The sequence below is a fragment of the Oryctolagus cuniculus genome, chromosome 10 (genome assembly GCF_964237555.1).
Source record: "Oryctolagus cuniculus chromosome 10, mOryCun1.1, whole genome shotgun sequence".
Lineage (NCBI taxonomy): Eukaryota > Metazoa > Chordata > Mammalia > Lagomorpha > Leporidae > Oryctolagus > Oryctolagus cuniculus.
This window is the reverse complement of record NC_091441.1, coordinates 431,129-458,129: the sequence shown is the minus strand read 5'-3', so window position 1 is coordinate 458,129 and position 27,001 is coordinate 431,129. Positions and strand designations below refer to the sequence as shown.

The window sequence follows — 27,001 nt, the reverse complement described above, 5'->3', positions numbered from 1 at the left end:
ACGCCCAGGTGGGATGCAGGCACGCAGGCCGGGGCTTTAGCCCACTGTGCCACAGCGCAGGCCCCAACCTCCTGTTACTTTAATAAGGTTCAACATAATTTATCCAAAATGTTTTTTCAAAGATTTATTATACTGGGGCTGGAGCTGTGGCGTAGCAGGTAAAGCCACCGTCTGCAGTGCCGGCATCCCGTATGGGCGTCGGTTCGAGACCCGGCTGCTCCACTTCTGATCCAGCTCTTTGCTATGGCCTGGGAAAGCAGTAGAAGATGGTCCAAGTCCTTGGGCCCCCGCACCTACGTGGGAGACCTGGAAGTGGCTCCTGGCTCCTGGCTTCAGATCGGTGCAGCTTTGGCCGTTGTGGCCAATTAGAGTGAACCAGCGGATAGAAGACCTCTCCTTCTCTCTGTGTGTAGCTCTTTCACATAAATAAATAAATCTTAAAAAAAAGATGTATTATATATTTATTTGGAAGTCAGAGTTACAAAGAGAGACATTGAAAAAGAGAGATCTTCCATCTGCTAATTTACTCCCCAGATGGCTGTGAGAGCCATGACTGGGCCAAGTACCTGGGCCATCTTCCACTGCTTTCCCAGGCACATTAGCAGGGAGCTGGATGGGAAGTGGAGCAGCCGGCACTCCAGCCGGCGCCCGTGTGGGGTGCTGGCCTTGCAGGTGGAGGCTTAACCTTCTGTGAAACAGCGCCGGCCCCGAGGCTGGAATTTTAATACTGAAAACCAGGATAGTATTTGGTTCCAACTTGGATTTTTTTAAGGTAGCTCTGCCTTCTGCATTTTCTTAGTTGAGTAAAGGTGGAAGTGCACTTTCAAACCCTGAGTGCTGGCTCCGCCCATTTTCCTTAGACACAGGCAGCGTGGCAGCCCCACTCCTGAGAGGCAGAGAGCCCTGTCAGGCCTGGGGCTGGGGTCTGCGCTGGGAAGATTGTCACTGGGGTCTTCGGGGTCTCTGGAGCTCTGAAGTTTTCAGATAAAGTCTTTGAGGCACTGAGTTAGTCCTGCACCTCCTGAAACAGACCTGAGCAGTCACAGCCAGGAGAAAGCGGGCGGCTGGGGGTGTGCGCTGTGCTCTAGCACCTGGGCGATGCCTGCTGTGGAGTAACGGTGACCTCTCCTTTGCACACACCTGTAGCCAACCATTCTTGTAAAGGCACTGATGTCCCAGAACCAGCCTTGCCCGGGAAGGACTCTGAGGAGGGAAGGCAGCTTCCTGGGGTGGAGCCGAGTGGCGGCTTCCCGAAGCCCACGAGGGAGCTGAACGGCGGCGAGGCCGTGCTGGGTGCTTGTCCCCAAGGCGCCATGCCCCGCCTCGGGAAGGCCGATGACCAGGACGCCGGGGCCCCTGCCCCTGTCTCTGCCAGCAACCACGAGCCAGCAGCTCCCGGGCCGCAGGGGTCGTGTGGGCAGGGTGGTCGGACCCCAGCACAGCCCACTCAGGGCACCCCGGGCACAGATTTGGACTTTGACCTGTCCAGTGACAGTGAGAGCAGCGCGTCGGACGCCTCCGCCTCTGGTGGGGAAGGTGAGAAGAGGGGCCGGAAGAAGCCGAGGCCCCCCCAGGATGGAGTGAGAGTACTGCATCAGGGAGGGGCCCCCGACCCTGGCGGAGGCAAGCCCCCGGGCACCGGCCACACAGGAGAGCCCCCGCCCAGCGTGCTGGACGTGCCGGAAGACAGCGAGCGGGGCAGCCTCTGCGGCCTGGGCAACGGCTGTGCCGACAGGAAGGAGGCCGAGACGGAGTCGCAGAACAGCGAGCAGTCAGGCGTCACCGCGGGCGAGTCCCTGGACCAGAGCGTGGAGGAGGAGGAGGAGGAGGAGGAGGAGGACGTGGATGACGACGACCACCTCATCCACCTCGAGGAGATCCTGGCCCGCGTGCACGCCGACTACTACACCAGATACGACCGGTACCTCAACAGGGAGGTCGAGGAAGCCCCAGACATGCGCAGGATCGTGCCGGAGCTCAAGAGTAAGGTGCTGGCGGGCGTCGTCATCACCTTCAGCGGGCTGCACCCGGCGAACTTCCCGATCGAGAAGACGCGGGAGCACTACCACGCCACGGCGCTGGGAGCCAAGATCCTCACCCGGCTGGTGCTGAACCCTGACGCCCCTGACAGAGCCACCCACCTGATCGCGGCGCGGGCAGGTAAGTCCTGGGCGCGCAAGGGCCCAGCCCCACCGCGGTTGCTCCTCCAGGTTGGCCTGGGCTCAGTGCAGTGCGTTTCAGAGCGCCACTGCCGGGAGTAGGCTGAGCCCCGTGTTCTGGTGACAGTGTCGCTCGAAGACCACGCGTGTGACCATCAGGTGCACGTGTTGTCGCCACCTGTGCTTCTGGAGCACCTGCCTTGGGGTGCTGTGTCCAGAGCAGTGTGCAGTGAGACTGGGGGGCGGTGGAGAATCCCAGTGTCACAGCAGAGGGACAAGGCTGGGGGCCGTCGCACCCTTCTCGGTTTGGCAGGTAAACACGGTTCGGTCCTCTGGGCAAAGCAAGTAAAGGCAAGATTTCTCCCCGAGCAAATGGACGGGACCCTCGCAGCTGGGGCTGTGCTGTGACCACAGGGAGAGCAGCCTTGGGCAGCGCAGCCGGAGCTCAGTCACCTTGACCCCAGGGGTGCCGATGCGTACACAGCAAACACCCCTCGCCACACCTGACTTGCCCTGGGCAGCTGGTACCTGGACCACGTGAGGTGCCTCTCTTTCCTGTGAGTCAGGGCTTCCCGTGAGGCTGCACCTGCAGTCGGGGGCCGAGCACAGCCGAGCTCCGTGACGCAGGGCTGCCTCTGAGGGGCCAGGGCACAGTGCACCCGTGTGACTCGTGTTTGGCAAAGCATGTACAGGAAGGTCCTCCTCTCGGTAGAACAGATCAGCGGGAGATCTGTGTGGAGGTCGGGGCAGCCTCTCTGTGGGGCCCGGTGGTTGCTCCACCCCAGAGGAAACCCAGCCTGGCACCTTCCTCCAGGCAGTGGGGTGCCTTCTTCCCGGGGCGTCCGACCTGGGCGTGGTAGGGGCCTCCTGCGGGTCACGCATGCGCACGGCGACCTCATGCAGCCTCTGCCTGCTCCTGACCCTACCTCTTCACCTGTCTGTCCCTGAGATGCTTCCTTGGGGTCCGTGACGACACAGCCCTTGTCCTGTCTCTCCTCTGGAGTCTTGGTGGTGAGCAGGACTTTCTCCGAGACAAAGCCCGACCTGGCCGGCCATCTGCCGCTTCCTGGCTGCTGCCCGCGGGGCTGGGGAGTGGGCAGGCAGAGCAGGAGTGGGGGTCCAGGTGCGGGGAAGGCTCTTGAGGAGCAATGGTGGTGGGAGGCAGTGTGGGCAGCTGAAGGCGTGGCCTCGGGAGGAGACTGGCAGCAGGGAGGTGGCCCAGGTGTGCTTGCCCGGCCATGCAGGGGGAGCTGGAGGCCATGCCTGAGGGACACCAGGGGTGTGGCGAGAAGAGGGTGAGAAGGGAAGAGAGTCCAGCTGGGCCGGGCGGCTCTTTCCCAGCTGTCTTCGGGAGGCAGATCCGGGGCACAGGACCCTGAATGGACCCAGCTGGGGAAGGGACAGGGCCTGCTGATGGACTGAATGGCGGGGCAGGAGGTCAGGGTGGGGCTAGGGTGCAGGCGAGGGCCGGCTCTGCTGGGACATCACGTGCAGAGACAGCAGTGGCAGCTCTGGAGGACGCCTGCCTGCGTGTGCCCGACGTGCCTCCCGCTGCTGCGGGAGGCCTACCCAGCATGTCTCTCACAGGCACAGAGAAGGTGCGCCAGGCCCAGGAGTGCCGGCACCTGCACGTGGTCAACCCCGACTGGCTGTGGAGCTGCCTGGAGCGCTGGGACAAGGTGGAGGAGCAGCTCTTCCCGCTCCGGGACGACGACGCCAAGACACCGCGGTGGGTGCCCCAGCCTGGCCGCCGTGTCAGGACCTGGTCCCTGTGGCCGCGGTGACCGCAGCACAGGCCAGCCTCCCGGGCCTGACTTCATTGCTCCCTCCCTGGCTGAGCGATGGGAGCCCGAGTCTCAGGGCCTGGAGAGGGTCGCCTCGCTGAGGGTGGGCATCCATGTAGGACCCGTGCCGTCCCCGCCCACCTTCTGCCTGGCCTTCGCCCTTCTCCCTCCTCCCTCAGCGAGGTGACCCCACGGCTGGTTTCCCAGGCCGCCGATTCACAGATGAGCCTCAGAAGCACGGGCACGAGCAGCAGTGGCAGGAAAGTGGACTCGCTTTTCCTCCTCGCGACTTGAGCTGGGCTCTTCCTGGGCCTGAGCTGGCTCCGCTGGGATCGTCGGAATCACACACGGGTCCCTGAAAATCATTCTAGGAGTTGGGACCAGAGCCCGGGGGTGGCCGGACAGAGATGGAGGGAGTCGGTGTCCTGAGAAAGGTGGAAGCAGCGAGGGCCTGCTTTGCTGAGAGCGACAGCTGCTCGTCAGTCAGCAGTCTGGCTACCGCGTCCAGGGTCAAGGCCTGCGGAGCCAGAGACGCAGCAGGGCAGGGGGAGCCAGCTGGGTGCAGCCGCCTCACTGCCAGGTCCAGGGTCAGGGCCTGTGGGGCCAGAGACACGCAGGGCAGCGGGGAGCCAGCCCTGGGTGCAGCCGCCCCACCCAGGAGGTGAAGCATTGTTTTGGTTTGCGCATTATTGTGTTCTAGAAGTTCTGTCAGAAGCTGGGGGGCTTCTAGTTGATGTGCATGAGTGGCTGTTGCTGTCCGTGTCCCTGCCTCAGTCCTCACAGCCTCGTGCCCTCTGTCCACAGGGAGAACAGCCCCGCAGCCTCTCTGGACAAGCAGGGCGTGCTTCCGACGGCCATGTTTCACCCGGCGCCTGTGCACGCCAAGGCCCAGCCTGGCCCTGAGGTTCGGATCTACGACTCCAAAACAGGGAAGCTCATCAGGACAGGCGCCCAGGGCCCAGGGCCTGCGCCCTGCAGCTCGCTGCCCCCCCACGGGGAGCCCTCCTCCTCCTTCAGGTAATGGTGGTGCTCACGACTGGTGCCTGACCTGCTAGGATTGGGGTGTCGCGTGGACAAGGAAGTCCAAGGCTCTGGGTCGTCCCAGGCTCTTAGTGGGCTGCTGGCCAAGGGCTCCCAGAAGCACCTCCCATGGGTCAGTCCCGGGCCTTCCCTCTGTGCTGTCTTGGTCCCTAAACCAGGCTGTTAGGCTGGCCGTGGGAACCAGGGTCCAGGAGAGCTCAGAGCACAGGCCCAGTGTTGGGCATCGTGGGCCACATCATCCCCTTCCACACACCCAGAGCAGGCTGCGCAGGGCAGAGTAGCAGGTGGTGAACAGGACCATGAGGACAAGAGGCCTTGGTGAACTCAGGGGGCACTGACAGCTGTCCCCAGGGGGAACCTGGGACAGGACGGCCACAGGCCACCCTGGGAGTAGCCCTGGAATGCGCACACAGATTGCAGTAGGTTCTCTGCTGTGTGGGTCGTGGCCGTAGCTTTCAGTTGCTGTGGTGAACACATGGCCACGTGTCCACTTGCACTGTAAGAACCCCCAGGCGCCTGGGAGTCGCCACAGCTGCAGCCCAGGGGCCTAAGCTGAGGGTGAGTCCCCAGAGGCCCACCTAGCCTGCGCCCCGTGGTGTGCATCTGAGCCGTGGAGGGGGCTGCCCTCCTCCTCTTCCTGACGTGGTCGCGTGGTGTGCATCCAGCCCCAGTGACCCTTCAAGGACGAGCTGGGGTGTGGTCTGAGCTGTGGAGGGGACTGCCCTCCTCCTCCTGCCATGGCCAGGCCCCGTGGCAGCGTGCACGCCTCTCCTTCAGCTGCTTGAAGTGGGCCTTGAGTTCTCTGCTGTGACCCGCTGTGTGGTGTTTATTCCCATGTGGCGTCCGCTGTGGCCCCGGCCATGGAGTCGCTTTCCGCAAGTGGGTTGCCGACTTAAAGGTCACTTGTATTTTTAGCTTTGATGGACGGTATCAGTTATTTTGCCCAGCAGGATGTGACTGGGAGCTCCCTGCTTGCTGAGGCTGGGTGCCAGTGCCACGGGTGTGGGGGTGCGGTGTGCACAGCCACGTGAGGGAAGCCGGGAAGCCATCTCGCTTTCACCAGCTTCGTGGCTCCTGCTCAGGGCGGCCTCCCGACAGCCGCCCGGCCTTCACCTGCGTGCGTGCCTTTGTGTTGCCAGAGTCCTCGTTCTCTCTGCTGGGGTCTAGTCCTCCTCGTCTGTTCCCGGGGGAGAAGCCTGCGTGGGTGAGCAGGTCCCCAGCCACTCCTCCCTGAACCGTGTCCTTTGTGGCCCCGCCTGGTGGAGATGTGTGTGGGGTGTTTGCCAGGTTCGCGATGAGGAGCGACACTCAGAGTGGCTCGGGCGCACCCCCCCCATGATGTGATTCATTTAGCCGTGTCAGTCGTGTAACTGCTGCCTGGCCCTGCCGTGTCCAGCCACGTGCTGCCCCCTGCTCTGCCGTGGGGGGTGAGTCACCTTTGCCCGCTCTCTCGCTGCCCGGGAGCTGCAGCAGAGTTAATGAGTGTCGGCACTGCTTATTCGGAGCTGTTTTGAGATGGATGAGGTGACCCAGTTATGCCCCCGCCCCAGCCTCCTCCACAGTCTGCAGACAGCACTGGACGTGGGAGGGGCCGGACACCCAGGGTGCCTGTGGGACTCGGTCACAGCCCTGCTCAGACCCCGCCCTCACGTGGGCTAGATGGACCACAGCTTTTCTCAGCGACGTGGGGAGAGCCAGCACTTTCATCTTGATGGCAGGGTGCCAGCTGTTTCCTTTCATTGACGCCTAGGCCTCCCTAATTCACATGCGTGGTTTTATGAGATGCCTGCCTGGCCCATGGTGGTTACCCAGGAGCCTGCAACAGGTCTCCACTGGAGGGCAGATAGGCTGCAGGAGGAGCCACCCCACGCAGGGCCTGCTGTCCAGATGATGCCACCCCCGGGAGGGGGCCTGCACAGGACACACAGGTGGAGCCCCTCCCCCATCCTGGCCACGCCTGGAACTCTGTGACAGGGCCCATTGTGACAGGGCACTCGGCGTCCTGAGGCCAGGGCTTCAGGGGCTGAGTCAGTGCTGTTCTTGCTTGGTCTGGCTCCCCGGAGGGCGCGGTGAGTGGAGTGTGGAGGCTTCCTGGGCTTGTCGGCCAGGACACCTGGGGGCGTCTGCAGGCCGTGCTCCAGGACACAGTGTGGAAGGCCCACGGCAACAGTAACGTGAGAGGTTGCAGCTGCCGGGGGTGGGAAGGGAGCCAGCAGATGGGGGCGTCCAGAGGGGAAGGAGGCAGGCCCCGCCCTCGGGCGCTGGGCTCCCAGGCGCACAGGTCACACCGTGTGCCCTGCGGGGACGGCATCGATGCTGAGAGGCGTGTGACTGGGTCACCAGTGGACATGTGACGTTTGCGTGAACTCAGAACAGGAGAGACCCTGGGCCCCTCCCCCACGTGGCCTGATGGCGGAGTCCTGTGGGCTCACCAGAGGACCTGAGCCCCCATCGGACCAGCTCCCTCCCACTGCCCTCCCAGCCACCTCCCCACCTGACCCCGCCCACCACCAATCTGTTCATCTCAAGAATGCTGTCGCCCGAGTCAGCCCCGTGTCACCTTTTGCAGCTGGCTGCCTGCGTCGGCACAGGTCGGGGAGGTGGCTCACCCTGCTGGCTGGGGCTCGGTGCTTCCTCCATTCTCCCGATAGTCGTGTGTGTCTTGTGGTCCCCTGGGAAGGACGCCAGCTCCCAGCCGTGAGTAAGCGTCTGTTTTCATGGGTAACGTGGCCGAGTTTGTGCCGAGTCTCCTGTCCCGTCTCTTCCCCAGCAGCCTGCAAGTGGCCGCTGGCCGTGGCCGGCCCTGGGCGTGCAGCGCTGGCCGGGGCTGAGATCTGACTTCCTTGCCAGGTGTGGGACTCCATAGCTTCGCCTGCGCTGGTTCCCCTCTTTGGTGAAACACTCTGTCTTTTGCCCGTTTTCTGAATGAAGTCATTGGGGTTTTGTTGCTGATTTTGTGTCCTTTCGTGCTGTAGGGAGTAGTCCTGGGCCGGGGGTGTGGCCGGCGAGCAGCGCCTTCTCCTCCCCAGGTGTTTGCATTCTGTGATGTTCCCTCTCGGCATTTCTATGCATTACATAGTGTCAGGTCTGTTAGCTCTAGCCTCGTCCTAGGCCCCGAAGATGTTCTCTCAGGTTCACTTGCGTAGTTCTACGTCTCAGACGCGAGTCTGACCCGTTCCAGTTCATCTTTGTCAGACGTGCGTCTCACGCAGGCTGCAGGTGGTGGTCGTGCTGTGCCGTGCTGTGCCGTGCCTGTGCCTGCTGCTGCTGGGGTTGCTGTGGGGTCTCGTTCTTGGCTCCCTGTCTGCTCCATTGATTTGTGGCCTTTGTTTTTTTAAGATTTAATTTTATTTATTTGAAAGAGAGAGAGAGGTCTTTTTTGTTTGTTTTTTGTTTTTTGACAGGCAGAGTGGACACCGCGGCCGGCGCACCACGCTGATCCGATGGCAGGAGCCAGGTGCTTCTCCTGGTCTCCCATGGGGTGCAGGGCCCAAGGACTTGGGCCATCCTCCACTGCACTCCCTGGCCACAGCAGAGAGCTGGCCTGGAAGAGGGGCAACCGGGACAGAATCCGGCGCCCCGACCGGGACTAGAACCTGGTGTGCCGGCGCCGCAAGGCGGAGGATTAACCTAGTGAGCCGCGGCGCCAGCCAAGAGAGAGGTCTTCTATTCGCTGGTTCACTCCCCAAATGGCCACAACAGCTGGAGCTGAGCCAATCCAAAGTCAGGAGCCAGGAGCTTCCTCCAGGTCGCCCATACAGGTGCAGGGGCCCAAGGACTTGGGCCATCTTCCTGCTGCTTTCCCAGGCCATAGCAGAGAGCTGAATCAGAAGTGGAGTAGCCAGGACTCAAACCGGTACCCATATGGGATGCCGTCACTGCAGGCGGCGGCTTTACCCACTGTGCCACAGCACCAGCCCCCTGGTTTGTGGCCATTTTTGACTTTCACTAAATCATTTTTTTAATCAATTAATGGATTGAAAAGCAGAGTTAGAGAAAGAGGAAGAGACAGGGCTTCCATCTGCTGGTTCACTCCCCAAATGGCCAGTATGGCTGGGACTGGGCCAAGCCGAAGCCAGGAGCTTGTTCCAGGTCTCAAGTGGGTGCAGAAGCCGGATCCCCGGGGCCATCACCGCCGCTCTCCCAGGCTGTCGGCAGGGAGCTGGTGTACATTTCTGTTAAGCAAGTTTGTGTTCACGTTGATGGGCCTGTGAGTCTGTAGTGTTTGCAGTTTGTGCTGTCTTTGTGCGCTTTTTTAAGACTGATTTATTTCAAAGGCAGAGTGAGAGAGAATCTTCTGTCTGCTGGTTCACTCCCCAAATGGCCACAACAGCCAAGACTAGGCCAGGTCTACACCCGTGTCTCCCACATGGGTGGCACAGGTCCGAGTACCTGGACCGTGTGCTGCTGCTTCGACCAGGACGGGAAGGCGGCCTGGAAGCGGAGCAGCCAGGGTGGAGCTGGTGCGGCACTGGGGTCCGGCGCTGCAGGCTCTTCATGCCTCACTGCGCCAGTCCCGTCTGCACCCCCGGGCGGGCTTGGGGTACGTGGGAGAGGGTCTGCTCCTAGAGATTTCATTTCTGGCTGCCTACCCTCGGTAGCTGCAGGGGCGCTCACGTCTCAGCCACTCCTGCTGGGTGCTGCACTTGCGTTCCGGAGGAATTGCATCCTGGGACCTAAGCCGCCAGAGCTGTGTGGGCTGAGCCGCGGTTGTCTACAGGGCTGGTGATGAGGCCCTGGCCTTCACGCGGATGCTGGAAACTTGAGTGCTCTGTCGTCTTTCTGTGGCTGGAGCTTCGGCAGTTTTATCCAAATCCCAGCTGGGGTTTTCCCTCCGTTGTTTTCAACTTCATTGATTCCTACTCTTACTGTTTTCCTTTGCTTGCTTGGCGTTTGCTTGGACGATAGAACACAGCTCAGAATGCCCAAGGGCAGGGGCCCCCTGCTGACCTGGCCACTGCCCCTTGCTGGCGAGGAGGGCCCGGGAGCCCCGCGTTGCTGTGGGTGGGGCTGCGCCCACTTTTCCTCCACTGTCAGCGTCCTGGCTCCAGGTTGAGAGGCCTGTCGCCATCAGAGCCCCCCCTCCTGCGGCTGCATCGCTGTCGGTGTTCAGCTTTTCTCTGTCCTCAGGGGCAGTTTGATGAGGACACGTCTTAGATTGGGGAGTTTATCTTGTTCGGAGTTCACTCAGCCTCGAATTAGTTTGTATCTTTTGCTAAATTTGCAACATTCAGCCATTACTTTTTTTAAAATTTATTTGAAAGGCAGTTATTTAGAGAGAGATCTTCCATCCTCTGGGTCACTCCCCCAGTGGCCGCAACGGCCAGGGCTGGGTCAGGCTGAAGCCAGGAACCCGGCGCTCCATCCTGGTGTCCCATGTGAGTGGCGCATTAGCAGGGAGCTGGATTGGAAGCCAGGACTTGAACCAGCGCTCTTGACGGGATGTTGGCATTGCAAGCAACTAAAAGATTCTTAGAAGTAGTCATTGACTAACTCATTACATGTTAACACACACACAAAAAAAACTTTTTTAATAAAATAACTGTTTTCCAAGTTAAAAAGAAACATGAGTGACGTGTTCTAGATTTTGCAAACTGTGCCTGGCAGCCAACCTGTCCTGCTTTACTGGTTTGGGGCAGATAAAGAAGTCCCAACGTGTGGTCAGGAGGGGAGAACCTTCCTAAAGAGAGGCCACGTTTGCTTCTTGAAGTCCGTTTGTATTCATAATCAGAGCTGTGGGGGTCAGGCTGAGGCTACAGAGCTCTGTAAAACTTGTGATGAGTGGAGCTCCACAGGCAGGAGTCCAGGGTCTGGCTTTCAGATACTTGGAGATTGGCACTTCGCCGCTTTCTGGGTAGCTGATAGAATTGTTTGGGGTTTTTTGTTTGTTTTTCTAAGGTTTATTTGAGAGGCAGAGTTATAGACAGAAAGATCTTCCATCCGCTGGTTCACTCCCCAGATGGCCACAACAGCCAAAGCTGGGCTGATCCAAAGCCAGGAGTCAGGAGCTTCTCCCAAGTCTCCCACATGGGTGGCAGAAACCAAACCCAAGGACTTGGGCCCTCTCTGGCTGTTTCCCCAGGCCATTAGCAGGGAGCTGGATCAGAAGTGGGGCAGCCAGGACTTGAACTGGTGCCATGTTGGATGACAGTGCCACAGGCAGAGCTTAAACTGTATACCATCTGTGGCCGCTACAAATGGTTCCTAGTCCTGTGACTGCGGGTCCGATGCGGACGAACTCTCCCCATCGTCGGCACCGTTAAGCGTTGCATTGTCTGTGGCCTGTGCCACCAGCCGGCCCCCGCTCCATCCATGCTCCCACCCAGTGGGAACCCTGGGCTGCACGGCCGGCCGTCAGCGAGGGTGCACGCAGTTCTCTGAGCCCTTGTGGTTGTGTGCACGCGCCATGGTGTGCTAAGCCTGGCTGCGTCCACACAAAGCCGTTTCCAAGGGCACTTGAGAAAGTCGTGGACAGTGGAGCTAAAAGATGAGTTTTGGGCCGGCGCTGTGGCGTAGTGGGTAAAGCCGCTGCCTGCAGTGCCAGCATCCCACGTGGGCACCAGTTCAAGACCCGGCTGCTCCACTTCCGATGCAGCTCTCTGCTACGGCCTGGGAAGATAGTGAAGATGGCCCAAGTCCTTGCCCCCTGTACCGTGTGGGAGACCCGGAAGAAGCTCCTGGCTTCAGAGCAACCCAGCTCCAGCTGTTGTGGCCATTTGGGGAGTGAACCCATGGATGGAAGACCTCTCCCTCTCTACCTCTGCCTCTGCCTCTCTGAAACTCTTCAAAATAAATAAATCTTCTTTGAAAAGAAATGAATGTAATTGCTGACACGCACTCACACGTGGAGTCTCCAAGAAGCCGTGGGAAGTGCGTGTGCGGATTTTCAGGCTTGTGTGCGCCGTGAACTTTCTGAGGTTCCCTCACAGGGGAGGGAAGCTGATTGGCACATGGGGAGGGCGGCGAGGTGGGCGCACGGTGGTCCTGCAGCTGCTCCGGGGCGAGCCGGCACTGCCGGTGCGATGTGAGCCGGTCACGGTCACCGCTGCTTTTGTTCTGCTCGGCTTTGTTTTATGTCCACTGGCCCTCCTGGCCGTCTTTGGAGGGCAGGCAACACTTGGCTCCTGGGAAAAGTGCCTCTCCCCTCGTGGCTGCCGTGGTTCTGACCCGCTGAGCCGAGCGGGCAGGTGTGCACGTCGTGCGGCGTCCACAGAGGCCTGGCCCAGGCAGTGAGCTCTGGAGCCCTGGCGGGTCCGGCGTTGGGCGTGCTGAGGGGCAGCCGCCGTCTCCTCACCGGCCGTGACCTCTGTTTCAGAGCTGCTCAGCCACAGCAGATGTTTGGTGGAGCTGCGCCCGACGCCTGCGATGGAGAACAGCCCGGCCCTTCTCGGAGAAAGCGCCAGCCCAGCATGTCAGAGACCATGCCACTGTACACCCTTTGCAAGGAAGACTTAGAGAGCATGGACAGAGAGGTGAGCCGCAGGCGGGCGGGGCCCGGGCGGGCAGGCGCCTGCACCCCAGAGGTGCATGTGCCCCGTGAACCAGCCGATGAGCAGCACCGTCCCCCTCCGGCCCTCAGGACACCTGGCTCATGGAAGAGGGTGCTCCTGGTGTCCGGGGCAGTGCTGGGGGCGCTGCCCCGGCACGCAGCAGCTCGGCCCAGGGAGCCGGCAGAGCCCATACCGAGAGCATGGGTGTGCACGGTGACTGGCGGTGTTTTCCAGGTGCTTCTTGGTAGGAGTGATGATACTGGAACCTCTAGTCCGTTTTTACTGAGCACCAGGTGCAGTGGGCTTTGTCTTAGGGTCAAAGCTGAACTAAACTGAAAATCATTTTGTAGGCTCTGTTGTTGTGTGGTGTGACTGGATGCTCACGGGCACTGCAGCCTGGGTGATTGCCCCGCCCCTCTCGGCCACAGGCCACACCCACTGGGGCCTCAGCGGCAGATGGTTTGAAGTGTTTTTCCTGGACAGTCTGTGCTTTAAAAGGACATCACAGGGAAGCAGGTCACGAGCGCCCGGTGAACACACCCTAGTGGGTGCCCCTCCAAGTCCCCAGCCTGCGTCTGGCAGCAGCTGCACCCACGCGTCCAGTTGGTGGCGTCCGTGCCGTGAGGAGGAAAGCCGTCAGCTTTGCCTTCCAGCAGCAGCCGGAAGTGCCCTGATGGCCAGCCACCCCCCTGGGGTGCTGCCTCCTGCCAGGGCCCCGCCTCGGCCAGACGCGCAGCATTGCGCCTGCTCACTCACCTCTGGGCCTGGCGGCCTGCCCCAGGAGCTCACCCCTCCCAGCTGGCTGCGCCACACCGAGGTTTCCATCCAGTTTCCTGGGCAGGTCAGGGAGGGCCTGCAGCCTGCATGATCCCTGTGTGACGACATCTGTGATTATCCATGTGACGTCAGGAATTGAAATCTTAAAGAGAAACAAAAGCCTCACGTGCACGTGGCACCTCAGGCCCTCCGAAAGCAACCCCTCTTTCTTTCTCAGAAGTAGGAGCCCTAGCCCTCAGCCGTGGCTCTCCAAGAACAGGGGGTGCTGGGAGGGAGGGAAGCTCTGCAGGGGTGGGTCCCACAACCCCTCTTTCTGTCTCAGAAGTAGGAGCCCTAGCCCTCAGCCGTGGCTCTCCAAGAACAGGGGGTGCTGGGAGGGAGGGAAGCTCTGCAGGGGTGGGTCCCACTGAGCAGTGGGGCTGTGCTTTACAGAGGGGATGAGGCCACAGAGTTTGTGCTGGATGCAGATTCCCAGGGAGGCCTGGGCCCACGGGAGAGAGCAGGCCACACCAGGGTGCCGTGGGTCGCAGCCACTGCAGGCCACGGCGAGGGTGGTGTGCAGGAGTGAAGGGCCAGTGGTGTGGGTGCTGCAGGGAGAGGCGAGTGAAGGCACACGATGGGAGGATGTGCTGACCTCCCCATGTGTCCACGTCCACCTTGCCTGCCCGTGTCATCCGTGGCTGCCCCTCCTGTCGTCACGTCTGTTTCCCCTGTGTCTCAGGAGGACACAGCTGAACCCCCTTGGGCTTACTCACCCCTGTCTCTTCTCACTTGACGTGTCTCCTTGACAGGGACGCTTGTTTTATGTTTACTTTTTTTTTTTTTTTTTTTTTTTTTTGACAGGCAGAGTGGACAGAGAGAGACAGAGAGAAAAGTCTTCCTTTTGCCGTTGGTTCACCCTCCAATGGCCGTTGCAGCCAGTGCACCGCGCTGATCCGAAGGCAGGAGCCAGGTGCTTCTGGTCTCCCATGCGGGTGCAGGGCCCAATGACCTGGGCCATCCTCCACTGCCCTCCCTGGCCACAGCAGAGAGCTGGCCTGGAAGAGGGGCAACCGGGACAGAATCCGGCGCCCCAACTGGGACTAGAACCCGGTGTGCCGGCCCCGCAGGAGGAGGATTAGCCTAGTGAGCCACAGCACCAGCTACTCCTTTTTTTTTTTTTTTTTTTTTAAGATTAATTTATTCATTTGAAAGGCAGAGTTACAGAGAGAGAGATCTTCCATCCGCTGTTCACTCCCCAAATGGCTGCAAGAGCCAGGAGTTTCTTCCAGGTCTCCCACGCGGTTGCAGGAGCCCAAGCACTTGGGCATCTTCCTGCTGCTTTCCCAGGCCGTAGCAGAGAGCTGGATTGGAAGTGGAGCAGCCAGGATTGGAACTGGCTCCCATGTGGATGCCGGTGGCGCAGGTGGAGGCTCAGCCCACTGTGCCACAGTGCTGGCCCTGGTGTCTCCTAGCACCTGTCAGTGTGGCACCTGCATCTGTGATTAAGTTGGGACCTCGGGGTGGGGCCATCGGCCAGGATTCTGGGCACAGGCTGCTTCTGCTGGAAGGAGGAAGGCAGAGGAGGATGTGCAGATGGGGAAGGGTCCAGCAGCTCATGACTTGCAGCCCTGGCAGGATCTAGGCCTGCCTATGCCTTGATTCCCGTCCCATAGGACTCCTCTTGGACCCGTCACCTCCAGAACTCTGAGCCACAGAGTGTGGCTGCGGTCATAGCAGCCTCAGGAAATGCACGCACCGGGCATCCTGTGAGCAGCCCTGCTCAGCTGGGTGTCGTCACTCCTGCCCCTGTTCAGACCGCAGCCCTGTTCTGTCGTGGACTCTGCCTGCTCTGGGTACAGGCAGGGGCAGGTGAACAGGGACGCTCCTTTAGCGACAAGGACTTGGGATTGGGACCCACAGGGGACTGCAGCTGCGGTGCCATGGGACCTGCCATTTCAAGCCCGTGGAAATGTTGAGTGGGGCAAGGGCCTTGCCACACGACGGGCTCCCAGGCAGCTCGTGTCAGGACCGCGTTTGAAGAGTGGCCTCAAGTCCCAGCCCTGGGAAGCTGGCTGCCGGGAGCTTGGTGACATCCTAGCAAGAGGATGCCATGGGATCTACGGCCAGAGAGCTGCCGCCCGGTGCTGCCCGTCAGCATTTGCTTTTCATGTCGGGTCCAGGATTTGCACGCCGAATGGCCTCGGTGAGCTCTCCGTGCCACGTAGGCCTCCACCTGGAGAGGCAGCGGGGAAACCTGAGGGTGCTGAGAGAGAACGCACTGTGGAATCTCTCTGAGAGGCAGAGTGCCAGCCCCTGTGCTGGTTCACTCCCCAGCTGCCTGCAGTGACCAGGTGGGCCAGGCTGAAGCGGAGAGCCGGGCACTCCGTCCAGGTCTCCCATGCGGGGGAGGAAACCCAGTCGTTGGAGCAAACGCCACTGGCTCCCAGGGTGCACAGCAGGAAGCTGGACAGTAGAGTCACTCCTGCATGGGACACAGACGTCTTAACCACTAGGCTGCCTGGTCCTTAGCCACGTCTTAACTCTGCACTGGCTGCACACTCAGGCCGACGTCTGGGGCCCAGAGTTGGTGCTACACGACGGGGCAGGCTGGGGAGCAGAGGTGAACCACGTCTGGGGTGGCCCTTGTGACAGCAGCAGGTTGGCCTTCTGAGCCTTGCCACTGGCAGACAGCTGTTGGAGACGTGGGGTGAATTTGGCAGGCTCGGAGCTGCAGGATGGTGCGGGCACAGCTAGTCCCAGTGCAGACGCTCCATGCTGAGGCCCAGGGCCGCTTGCCAGCCTGGGCCCGTCCTCTGCTGGAGGTGTGGGGAGCACTTCCGCTGGCACCAGGCAGGACAGCACAGACCCTGCCTCCCTCCCAGGGTGCTCGCCACAGTAGCATGGCCGGGGCCAGGTCACAGTGCCTCCCAGCCTCCAGCAGGAGCTCAGGGAGACTGGCAGAGCTGGCGCTGAGGGCTGCCAGTCCTACCGGAAGTCCAGCTTTAACCCATGCAGGGGCATTGCACACAGTAGGTACCAGTAGGGCCTGTGGTGGTCTCCAGGGCCTCCACCTGGGTTGCTGTTGTCTTGAGTTCTTAAGCATGAACTCCCCAGACACTAGAGGGAGCCCTGGAGGAGCAAGGACGCCCCGTGGGGCACTGCCCTGCTGACTCGGGCGCCCGTGGCTGGCCTGAGGCCCGGGAGGGCCCCTTGTGCAGCCAGTGCGGGCCTCCCCTCTGTGAGAGCCCAGCTACACAGGAGGGCTGCTGCCGTCCCTTTTCCCAGCACGGCCGGGCCCCTTTCTTCTTGTGACGTTGATTTGGAAACCAGATGGAGCTCTGAGAGCACAGCTCCCACTCAGGAGCGCCTGTGCGCTGGGCAGGTCTCTCCTGGGGCACAGGAGGGCTGCTGTGGCCGCATCGCTTTCCTCACTCCCCTCTAAAGCAGAGCTGGGAAGCCCTGGCGGCCACGTGCTGTAGGGCTGGCGTGCACCACCTGGCGCGGTGGGCTCACTGCTGTGGGGCTGGCGTGCACCACCTGGCGCGGTGGGCTCACTGCTGTGGGGCTGGCGTGCACCACCTGGCGCGGTGGGCTCACTGCTGTGGGGCTGGCGTGCACCACCTGGCGCGGTGGGCTCACTGCTGTGGGGCTGGCGTGCACCACCTGGCGCGGTGGGCTCACTGCTGTGGGGCTGGCGTGCACCACCTGGCACGGTGGGCTCACTGCTGTGGGGCTGGCGTGCCAGGGCTAGAGTGGCCTCGCCTGCTCAGCATGAGGTCATTCATCAGTGCAGGTGAGCTGAGCTGTGGTGGCCGTGGGCATGGCCCACAGGTGAGGTGAGGCTGGCCGTGGGCGTGGCCTGCAGGTGAAGTGAGGTGAGTTGAGGCCAGCAGTGGGCGTGGCCTGCAGGTGAAGTGAGGTGAGTTGAGGCCAGCAGTGGGCGTGGCCTGCAGGTGAGGTGAGGTGAGCTGTGGCCAGCCGTGGGCGTGGCCCGTAGGTGAGGTGTGGGCGGGACCCACTGGGCAGATGTTTGTGTACGTGTCTTTGGAGTCAGGACGCACCTGTGCTCGCCCTGGAGCTAGTGTTGGAGGGGTGGTGCCTTCTCATTCACAGGTTCTGGTGGGAGTGGCTTGCTCACCGGAATGCATTTGGGATCGATCCCAGATGTGACATGTGAGTCCCTGCCTGTGGACAAAGTGATGGCCTGAAGTCCTGTCCAGCCTGACCTCCACTTTTGTTCACGTGTCCTCTGCGTGTTCTCCGTGTTTAGTTCCACGCTTGCCACATTTGTGCTTCTCCGTGGCCGTGCTGGTGAAGGCACTGGGCATGGAGAAGGCGCGTGCGTCCAGCGAGCTCCGTGCAGGCGTGAGGCTGCTGCTGCTGCTGCTGACTCACACTGTGGAGGGTGGGGTCTTTGGGCAGAAACGACGTTACACGGGTGAGGACCCACGGGTCGTCGGGCTGTGGTGAGCAGGGGCCAGCAGGACACCCGCCCTGCGCTCCCCCCGCCCCCCATAGAGGCTCTGTCCTCACTCCTGGCGATTTCCGTAGATGATCACACGTGACCAGAAGTGACTGTTCAGAAATGGTTATGGGTTCCCTTTGAACATCATGGACGTAAGCCATTTTGTTTTAAGATGTATTTAATTTACTTGAAAGAGAGCGAGAGATCTTCCATCTGCTGGCTCACTTGCCATAACAGCCAGGGCTGGGCCAGGCCAAAACCAAGGGCCCAAGCACTTGGCCATCTTCCACTGCCTTCCCAGGTGCGTTAGCCGGAGTTGGATGGGAAGTGGGGCACCTGGGACTTGAACATCCCTGGTGGCGGCTGCACCCCCGCTCTGTGACCCCAGCCCCGTGGCCCTGTGGCCAGCCCTGCGTGTCTCAGCTCTCCGGCCTGATGTGGCTGGTGGCTGTCTCGGGGATCGCCCCAGACTGCATTCTGTAGAGCACACTTACCGGCTGTGCGAATCGTGAAGTTGGACTCAGTGAAATTCAGTTTTACTTTTACGGGAACTCAGAAGTTACTGAGGAAAGTGGGGGGAGTGTGCCTGGGCCGAAGGGCAGCGCCTTGGTCATGCCGCAGGGCTGGTCCTGCTGTCTGGAGCAGCATGGACAGTCGTCCCCACGGCTTTTGTGACATGGAAGGATTCAGAGCCACAAGCGCTCCAAGCAGAGACCATTGCCCCTGAAAGGCAGTGAGACACGCCCACCCCACACATGGCACTGCCCGGGCCAGCTCCCGTGTGCCCACCAGGCCACGGGGCACGTCTGGCGTCCTACAGAGAAAGCTGCAGGCTCTGGGATCTCACGCCCGTAGCTGCTCCATCCTTCACAGACGCTGTCTTTGTAGAGTTCACATGGGAGGAGTGTGCGCAGCTGCTGGGTGTGCGGTCCCGTGGGGTCCTGGAGGCTGCTGCTGGGGCAGGTGCACTGGTGCCCCCAGCCCCTGTGTGCCTGCTGCTCCTGCGTGGCCTGGCCACGTCAGGGCGAGAACGGGAGACCAGCCTGCAATGGCTGTGGCCCACCAGAGCGGGAGCTGCAGCTGCCGGCCACCTCCTCCCTCTGTCCTCGGGACGGACGCTTGTTCCCACTTCCAGCAGAGTCCTTTCTGGTCCAGAGTCTTCGGCACGAGTTCCTCCAGGGGGTCCTGCCGAAGCACCTTCCAGAGCAGTGACGTTTCAGGAGCTGCCCCCGGGCTGCGCCCTGGAGCGCGGGGCGGTCGTGCCCTCTGCCCTCCTTAGGTTTCTGGTGCACTCGGGCAGGCCCTGTGGTGGGGACGCGTTTGGGTAGGGCCTTGAAGACAGGTGGGAGCTTGGTGTCAGGCGCTGCAGAGGAGGGGACACGGCGCGCTCGAGGGTGGCTGGCTGTGAGTTTGGTTGTGTCCCATGAAGTCTGCTCTGCCAGGGACAGGGACAGCTCCTGCCGTCTGGTTCTCTCCCCAGGTGCCCGCAGTGGCAGGGGCTGGGAACAGTCCAGGTCTCCCGCCTGAGTGTGGGACACGGGCCTCCTGACTGCAAGGCTAAGCGCTGTCCTGCCCACCAGGACACTTCAGACAGATGGGAGGAGCCACCAGCCTGACCGCGTGAAGCTGTTACTTTGCACCAGTTTGGTCCACGAGGCTGCCCTGTTCTGTGGCCTCTTCGCATTTCTGATCAGCAGAGAGTGATGGCGACAGCCATGGCCTCGTGGCTGCGGCAGCCACCAGCAGAGTCCACGTATGCGTGTGTTAGAGCTGAGGCTGCTAACAGAATTGCTGGGTTTTCTTCAGCGTGTCGTTTGCTTGCTGGCCGCAGTCTCAGGCGTGGGCGATGTGTGTGGGCTGTGGGCGTGGCCTGGCCCAGAGGCCCCTGTGCTTTCAGAGCAGGTGCTGAGGTTCGGTTTGCTTTCTGCAGCGTGAGCCCGTGCTGTGCTGTGTCAGGGAGCAGGGCTGGCCTCCGAGTGCAGGCCGCTCGCCGGGGCAGCCCTGCGGCCGGCTGTCCGCCTCCGGGTGGTGGTTTTCCGCGTCCTGGGAGCTCGTCGTGGCCTTGGGAATGCTCTGCTCTTCTTGGCCACCGTCACTCCTCGGCAGTGCGTCCTAGTCGCGTGTTCATTGTCTGGGCTGTGTGACAAACCGCCGCGTAGTTGATGGCTGGAAACAACCCCCGTTTGATTTCTTTCTCCCTTTTTTAAACCACTTATTTATGTGTTTGAAAGGCAGAATTGGAGACACATAGACAGACCTTCCGTCCGCTGGTTCACTCCCCAAATGGCCGCAATGCCCGGGCCTGGGCCAGGTGGAGGGCAGGATCAGGAGCTCCTTCCGGATCTCCCACATGGGTGCAGGGCCCAAGCACTTGGACCATCTTCTGCTGCTTTCCCAGGAGCACTAGGAGGGAGTTGGATTGGAAGTAGAACAACCGGGACCTGAACCAGTGCTCGTGGCACTGGCATCGTAGGCAGTGGCTTAGCTGGCGGTTCCACAGCGCCTGCCCCAGCCCCCACTTGCCGCCTCGTGGTCACTGTGGTGAGGAATCTGCACAGAGAGCGAGTCCCTGCTCGGGTCTCAGGCTGTGCTCAGTCGCACCTGCCTCTCTTCTGTGAGCTCAGGGGCCCTGGTCCTTGCAGACTTAGTCCCTGAGGCCACACTCACAGGACAGGCCCGCTCCGGGCGGCCAGAACAGGGCTGTGTAGGGCGCTACCATGCCCCTGTTGGAAGCGGGACAGAGCATGAGGCCGCACAGCTCTGTACCTCCTGTCCCCACTTGCACCTGTGTTCCTGCAGCCGAGGGGATTTGGGTCCAGGAACCTCTCAGGTGGAGTGGAAACGTGGTCCTTGAAGATGGCCCATTGTGCCGTCTGCCCCAGTGTGACCACAGCCACCCCTTGGCCAAGAGGAAGCTCCTCCCCTCGCAGCTTCTAAGGTGTTTGTGTGCAGAGGAGGATGCAGAAGCCAGAGACCTGCTGTCTGGGCTCTGGGCGCAGCGCCATCTCCCCTCCTGGCTGCTCTGCTCCCGGGTCCAGGCGGCCCCTGCCTTGCTCTCCTGCCCCCCTCCCTCTTGTGGGTCCCACAGTGGCTGGCAGCAGCATTGGTTTCCACAGGGCCTGTGCTTCCCCTTGGGAGAGACTTCAGGACTTAATTCAGAGTTATTGAAGTTTTTCTCTGTACACATTTGCTTTGAAATTTTAAGATTTAAAAATTTCCTTAGTGTCGTCTGAACAAAGTGAGCGGTTCTTTGCCCGCCACTGCTCTTCGGAAAGCCTTCTGTCCCCAACCAGACGTTTTCACGGAGCTGAACATGTGTGACAGGGCAGAGTTAGCGCCAGAATCCCCCCCACCCCCGCTCCCCCAGACTGCAGGAGGATGGGCGCGCCCTTGGGCCAGCTGTCAGGGCGTGGAAGGTGACCCCGCCCCCCCACGCTGCTGCGGCTGCAGGGCCACATCCTGCTCTGCTGCCTCTCGACAGCCACTCCCTCGGCCTGGGAGCCCCCAGGAGGGCTCCTTTCCTAGGTGAGCGGCCTTGGTGGTGGCTGCATCTGCCTCAAGTCCAGGACTGGGAAGACCTGGGGTCCTGCTGCAGAGAGCACTGTCTGCTCACCGTCAGTCCCACCAGCGTGCTGGGAGTATCCCTGCCGTCGGTCGCACCGCAGGAGCTCAGCTCTGCCTGTGCTGTGCATCCTTCCTCTGCCTGCTGCAAGCTGCTCAGCCTCAGAGCCCAGTGTTTGCGTGCAGAGCGGAGCTGCCACGGCCGTGCCCGAGCTCCCGAGGTGGTGAATAACGAGGAGCCGGAGTCTGCCTGACGAGGGCCTGGCTGTCCCCCGGGGGAGGGCCGGAGCGCACGGAGTCGTGCCGGTCCCTCTGTCGGCCGCTGACCGAGCCCCGGCGTTTTTCAGGTGGACGACATCCTCGGAGAAGGCAGTGACGACAGCGACAGTGAGAAGAAGAAGGCCGACGGCCAGGAGGAGGAGCAGGAGGGGCGGCCCCCGCCCTCAAAGCCAGAGGCCTGGGGGGCCCGCGGGGAGCAGCCGCTCGGGCCGTCTGCGTGCAGTGAGAGGACTGGGGCCAGCGTCCGGGGGCCCAGGTGAGGATGGCGGCCAAGGGGCCCGCGGTGCACACACGCCCCGGTCACAGGCACGGCCACTGCCGTCCTGCCAGAAGCCAGGGTCTCGTGCGAGGGCCTCACAGAGTTCCCGTGGGCGTGAGCGTTTCTCGCGGTTAAACCACCTGCGTATGAGTCGCAGCCTGCGCCCTGCTCCAGCTTCCTGCCAGGGTGTCCTGGAAGCAGTAGCCGATGGCTCAGGTGACTGGGCCCCTGCCACCTGCATGGAGACCTGGATCGCATTTCAGGCTCCTGGGTTTGGCCTGGCCCAGCCCTGGCTGTTGGAGGAATTTGGGGAGTGAACCAGCGGGTGGGAGACCTCCCTCTGCTACCTGCACACTCGCTGTCCCTCCCTCTCTTCTCTGTCCACTTCTCAGATACTAAAACATGGTAATAATAAGTGCGTGAGGATGAAGACGTGCAGAGTTCAAACTTCTTTGCACCGGAGTGAACACAGCTCTTCCTCCCGTTCGCCCGCCAGCTGCCCTGAGGGGCCTGGTACACCACGTGTCTTGTGTCATCGCCACCCGGATGGGCCGAGAAACCTGTGCACACTCGGGTGGTGGTTGGGACGAGAGCCGCAGGCTTCCGGAACATCGCGTCCGTGGCAGTGGGGTTTCTGTGATTTCAGGACCTGGGCAGCTCCCCTGTGCCTGTGTGAATCTGGGCTGACCAGGTGTCCTGCGGAGACCCTGGTGAGAGCCCCCAACCTCAGACACGGACACCATGATCCTCACAGGCCTGGGGGGAGCGTTCGGCGTCCTGTGTCCCCTTCAGAGAGCACATCGCAGGTGTCATCTGCGTGTGGGTGCTGGTCAGACCCGCGCTGGTGCTGTGGTTTGGGCCTCCTTCTCTGTTATCACCTGTCGTCTGTCGTGAGGCCGGTGTGCCTGCCGTGCAGCCCGCTCTGTCGCTCAGAACTCTGTCCTAGCCCAAGGCCTAACCGGTCCCCTTGTCTTGTTTTTGTACTTCGTGGTTGACTTTTTTTTTAGTGTAGACATCTTAGTAAATTGAGATTTCCTTGTTTTAGTAGAAGTCGCACACGGTTAGCCCCTGATGTGAGCTGTCTGTCCGGGGCAGCCTGTGGATTCCCACTGCGCCTGTGCTGGGACCTCCCTCCTGCTGCCGTGCAGTGAGGTGGGAGCGAGTCCACTTGTCAGATCACACTGCCACGCGGACGTCACCGACAGGCAAACAGCCCCGCAGCCGCCTGTCCCTGCAGCCACGCTGTGGTCTGCGTGTGTGTGACGGGGCCGTCTCGGGGTCGCGCAGGCCGGCGCGAGTTCATTCCTTACGCATCTTTCTGCTTCCCTGGGCATGCATTACGTATCTGCACTTGCTCATTTCCTCCGCTTTGCCCATCTGAGTCCCCGGCTGCGGGCAGACCACGTGTTCCTCGTGTGTGCTCGTCTGACGCTTGGTGGGATGTGTGGCCCTCGGCAGGGGCTGTCACGTCGCTCTCCTGCAGTGTCCGGTGCTGTGGGTGCTGGCCTCTGTCTCGGGAGACTTCGGGGTCCTTCCCTTGTCCTCAGCGTCGTGAGGGGCCTGGGCCCTGCACGCGAGCTCGGTGCTGACCACAGCGGACGTGGTTCCCTAAGCCCACAGGTGTCCTGGAGGAGGGTGACTCTTAGACGAGAGCACACACCCCTGGCAGGGAGGGGAGCAGGAGCAGGGCCAGGTGGGGCGCCCAGTGGTGCCCAGCGGCGCCCACCGGCATCGCCTGAACATTTCCCCTCACGGTGGACCAGTTCCTGGGCCCCAGGTCCGATGGGTGGCACGGGCAGGTGGGAGCCGGCACAGCTGCTCAGGTCAGCCCTGCGTGGGCACTGGCTGCTTCGAGTGAACCCCGAGGGTAAAGGACGGCCCTGACGGGAAGCACAGCCCGAAACGCGGCCCCCAGGCGCTGAGCGCACCACTCGTGTCCTGGCCATGCCCAGGGCCGCGGGGGCCCGCGTTCTCTCCAGTGGACTCATGCTTCGGTGGTGGCTGGCAGAAGGCGACTGAAGTGTGGCGAGGTCTCCCGGGCCTGTTCCTGCAGCGCTGGAGAAGTGAGGACCTCACGCGTTAGTTAGGAGCTGGCAGGAGCAGCAGAGCTTGTGGGCGGGGCTCTTCCCGGGGTGGGGGGCACGGCGGTGACCTCGTAGGGGAAGCCTCGCTGTCCCAGCATGAGGACCTGTGGGCAGGGCTCTTCCCCGGGGGGCGGCGGTGGTGAGTGGTGACCTCGTAGGGGAAGCCTCGCCGTCCCAGCATGAGGACCTGTGGGAGGGGCTCTTCCCGGGGAGGGGGGGGCACAGCGGTGACCTCCTAGGGGAAGCCTGTTCTCACTGTCTCCTGCATGCCGTTTAAAATGACTCTCCAGGCTTTACGTGCTCTGTGCATGGCCTTGCAGCTGTGTGAACGCATGAGGTGAATTCCACGCGGTGCCGCGCATGGGGCAGCCCTGGCGGTCACGTCACAGCCTGGCTCTCCCTGGGCTTGCAGCTCACGTCTGGCTTCCGAGACGATTTTCCTGACCGAAACTCAGGCAGGAGGAGAGGCGCTGTCAGCCGAGCTCTTTCTGCACGTCACACATGCCACGAGGCTGGGCGGGGGGCGGGCTGACGTCACGAGGCTGTGGCGGTGGGTGGGCTGACGTCGCGAGGCTGGGGCGGGGGGCGGGCTGACGTCGCGAGGCTGTGGCGGTGGGATGGGGGGCCACACTCTGAGAGCCGCCGCTGCCCTGTGTCCAGCGTGAGTCGTTCCTCTGACTTGGCCGTCACTGCGGAGACCCCGGACCTGGGTCTGTGTCCTCTCTGGGTCACTGCTGCTCTGCATACGGCCTGAGCACCTCCCAGGGGCCTCACCCGTGGGCTTCTAGGACGCAGGGGAGAGCGTGTGGCTGCTGGCCGCTGCCCGGTTCCAGTCTTCCCTGATGCACTGGACAGAGCTGAGTCCTGCACCCCCTCCTGGTGCACACGCGTGTGCACACACAGAGCCACCTGACCGCCTGCTGTGCTCACCTCACTCCACCTGTGCCTCCTCCCCTCGGGTCCTCAAGCCCCACACGGACCTGCTTCCACCTGGCCAGGCCAGCGGCTCTCAGAGCGTGCCCCCCCCCCCTTCTGCCCACTTCCTGCCGCTGCGTTTCGGAGCTGCATTGCGGCCACGCGGCAGCAAGTGAGAAGGGACTCCCTTCCAGGCAACTCCGGTGTCCTTGGGTCTGGCCGCCAGGGCTGCCTTGTGAGTGGCAGCCTCCTCCCTCTGGCTGGGGGGAAGGGATCGTGCGTAAGTCTCACGTTTTGCACAGCTAGGAAGCGGCTGGCTGGGTTTCGTGGATCTGACCAAGGACTTGTAGAAAAGACACTTCTCGTCATCAAACATCTTGGAAGCGAGTGTTGATGAGGGCCAGTCTGTCACCTGAGGGTAGGGCAGCTGATGGCAGAACACGTGACCGAGTTGCAGTGCTGGTTGTGGCCAGCCTGGGCCGGGGCAGAGCCCTGGGGAGGAGTGGGCGCTCCCCGGGGTCAGGACCCAGCCTGGCAGGGCTGTGCGGTACACACTGCTTGCACACAGAAGTGTGCAAAACGCTCAGCAGTGAGGGTGTTCCCAGAGCTCCTGTCCCATCAGAAAACCAGGCTGGGCTGCGTGTGTGTGCGTGTGTGTGTGTGTGCACGTGTGTGCGTGACTGCTCTGGGCTGCGTGTGTGTATGTGCGTGCGTGACTGCTCTGGGCTGCGTTGTGTGCGCATGTGTGTGCGTGCATGTGTGACAGCTCTGTGCTGCGTTTGTGTGTGCGTGCGTGACTGCTCTGGGCTGCGTGTGTGTGTGCGTGTGAGCATGTGTGCATGACTGCTCAGTGGCGTGTAGTTTATTGTTGTTGTCAGTGGAGTGAACAATGAAAAACTAGAAATTAGATTGACTTCTAAAAAAAATGATTTGTGTGACTGAAAGGCAGAGTTACAGAGAGAGCGAGATCTTCCACCCGCTGGTTCACTCCCCAGATGGCCACAGTGGGCAGGGCTGGGCCAGGACAGCCGGGAGCCCCCCAGGCCTCCCACGTTGGGGCAGGGGCAGGGCTGGGCCAGGACGGCCGGGAGCCCCCCAGGCCTCCCACACAGGGGCAGGGGCAGGGCTGGGCCAGGACGGCCGGGAGCCCTCCGGGTCGCCCACACAGGGGCAGGGGCCCAGCGCTTGGACGGCTCCCACTGCCCCCCAGCTGCATCTGCAGGTGCTGGATCGGACGTGGAGCAGCCGGACTGGACCCAGCGCCCACGTGGGGTGCAGGCAGCTCGGCGCACTGGGCCACCCGCCGTGTGCCGGGCGCGAGCCTCACCCCACTCTCCTTCTCCTCAGAGGCCACAAGAGGAAGCTGAGTGAGGACGGCACTGCCAGCGACTCCAGCAGGGAGTCGAGCGACGCGGACGGGGAGGGCAGCAGCTCGGAGGCGGACGAGATGGCCGCGGCCCTGGAGGCGGAGCTCAGCGACCTGGTGTGATGCGGGGCGCGTCCTCGCCAGGGCCCGCCCCTCGGGTCCGTTTCCTCACAAAGACATATTTTGCAGAGCTCCATGTAAACACATTATTTTGCAGAAATTGGTGTTTTTAAGAAGTTTTACTACAAATTACAGGAAAATCTACTTTTTTAAGTGAGAGGGCGTTGAAGGTGTCCCCGTGCCCAGCCCCAGGGCTCCACAGAGCCTGCCTTGGATGGGGGGCGGGGGTGGGGCCCCGTGCAGAGCCAGGCCTCGTGCCCCGCATGCCTGCGGCTGGGGGAGCGCGCGGGGTCTGCGGCGACGCCCTGGGGAGAGGCCGGACGCAGGGGCCCCATCTGAGTGGCACGGCCCCCTACGGGGTCCCTGCTGCAGCCAGGCTGCCCTCGACGTGTCCTGCCTGGGTGGCCTTGTGCTCCTGTGAGACCGATGTAAAGTTTTGTATATCTTTTCATATTGGATCCACCACGCAGATCTTTCTCTCATTTAATAAAAATCCTTTTCGTACACTGCTCTCTGTGCGTTGCTGTGAGCTGTGGGCGGGGCTCAGGTGCAGCCGGATCCAGATGCGGGGAGGGTGCCCTCCAGACAGCAGGTGCAAGGCATGAGCACGTGGCAGCCTCACCCAGGAACCTCGGGCAGCTCCGGTCCCAGGGACCAGGCCAGGCACCTGGTGGGCTGGAGGACAGCCTCGCTCAGCGGCACCCACCTCCTGCAGCCTG

General features: G+C 61.9%; 1 protein-coding gene across 4 annotated transcripts in view; it reads left to right on the top strand.

The window, feature by feature from the left end:
• Positions 1 to 26,791, top strand: part of CTDP1 (CTD phosphatase subunit 1) — a 45,480-nt gene extending 18,689 nt beyond the window's left edge. For 2 of the 4 annotated variants that reach the window (XM_051840464.2, XM_051840467.2), the window contains exons 8-13: positions 1,147 to 2,160; positions 3,747 to 3,888; positions 4,748 to 4,960; positions 12,300 to 12,456; positions 21,607 to 21,794; positions 26,144 to 26,791. In XM_051840464.2, the coding sequence (XP_051696424.2) occupies positions 1,147 to 2,160; positions 3,747 to 3,888; positions 4,748 to 4,960; positions 12,300 to 12,456; positions 21,607 to 21,794; positions 26,144 to 26,285 (1,856 nt within the window). In that variant the 3' untranslated portion in view covers positions 26,286 to 26,791. The remainder of the gene's footprint in view (positions 1 to 1,146; positions 2,161 to 3,746; positions 3,889 to 4,747; positions 4,961 to 12,299; positions 12,457 to 21,606; positions 21,795 to 26,143) is intronic. The other 2 variants (XM_051840465.2, XM_051840466.2) reach the window with 2 other exon arrangements.
• Positions 26,792 to 27,001: the final 210 nt, after the last annotated feature.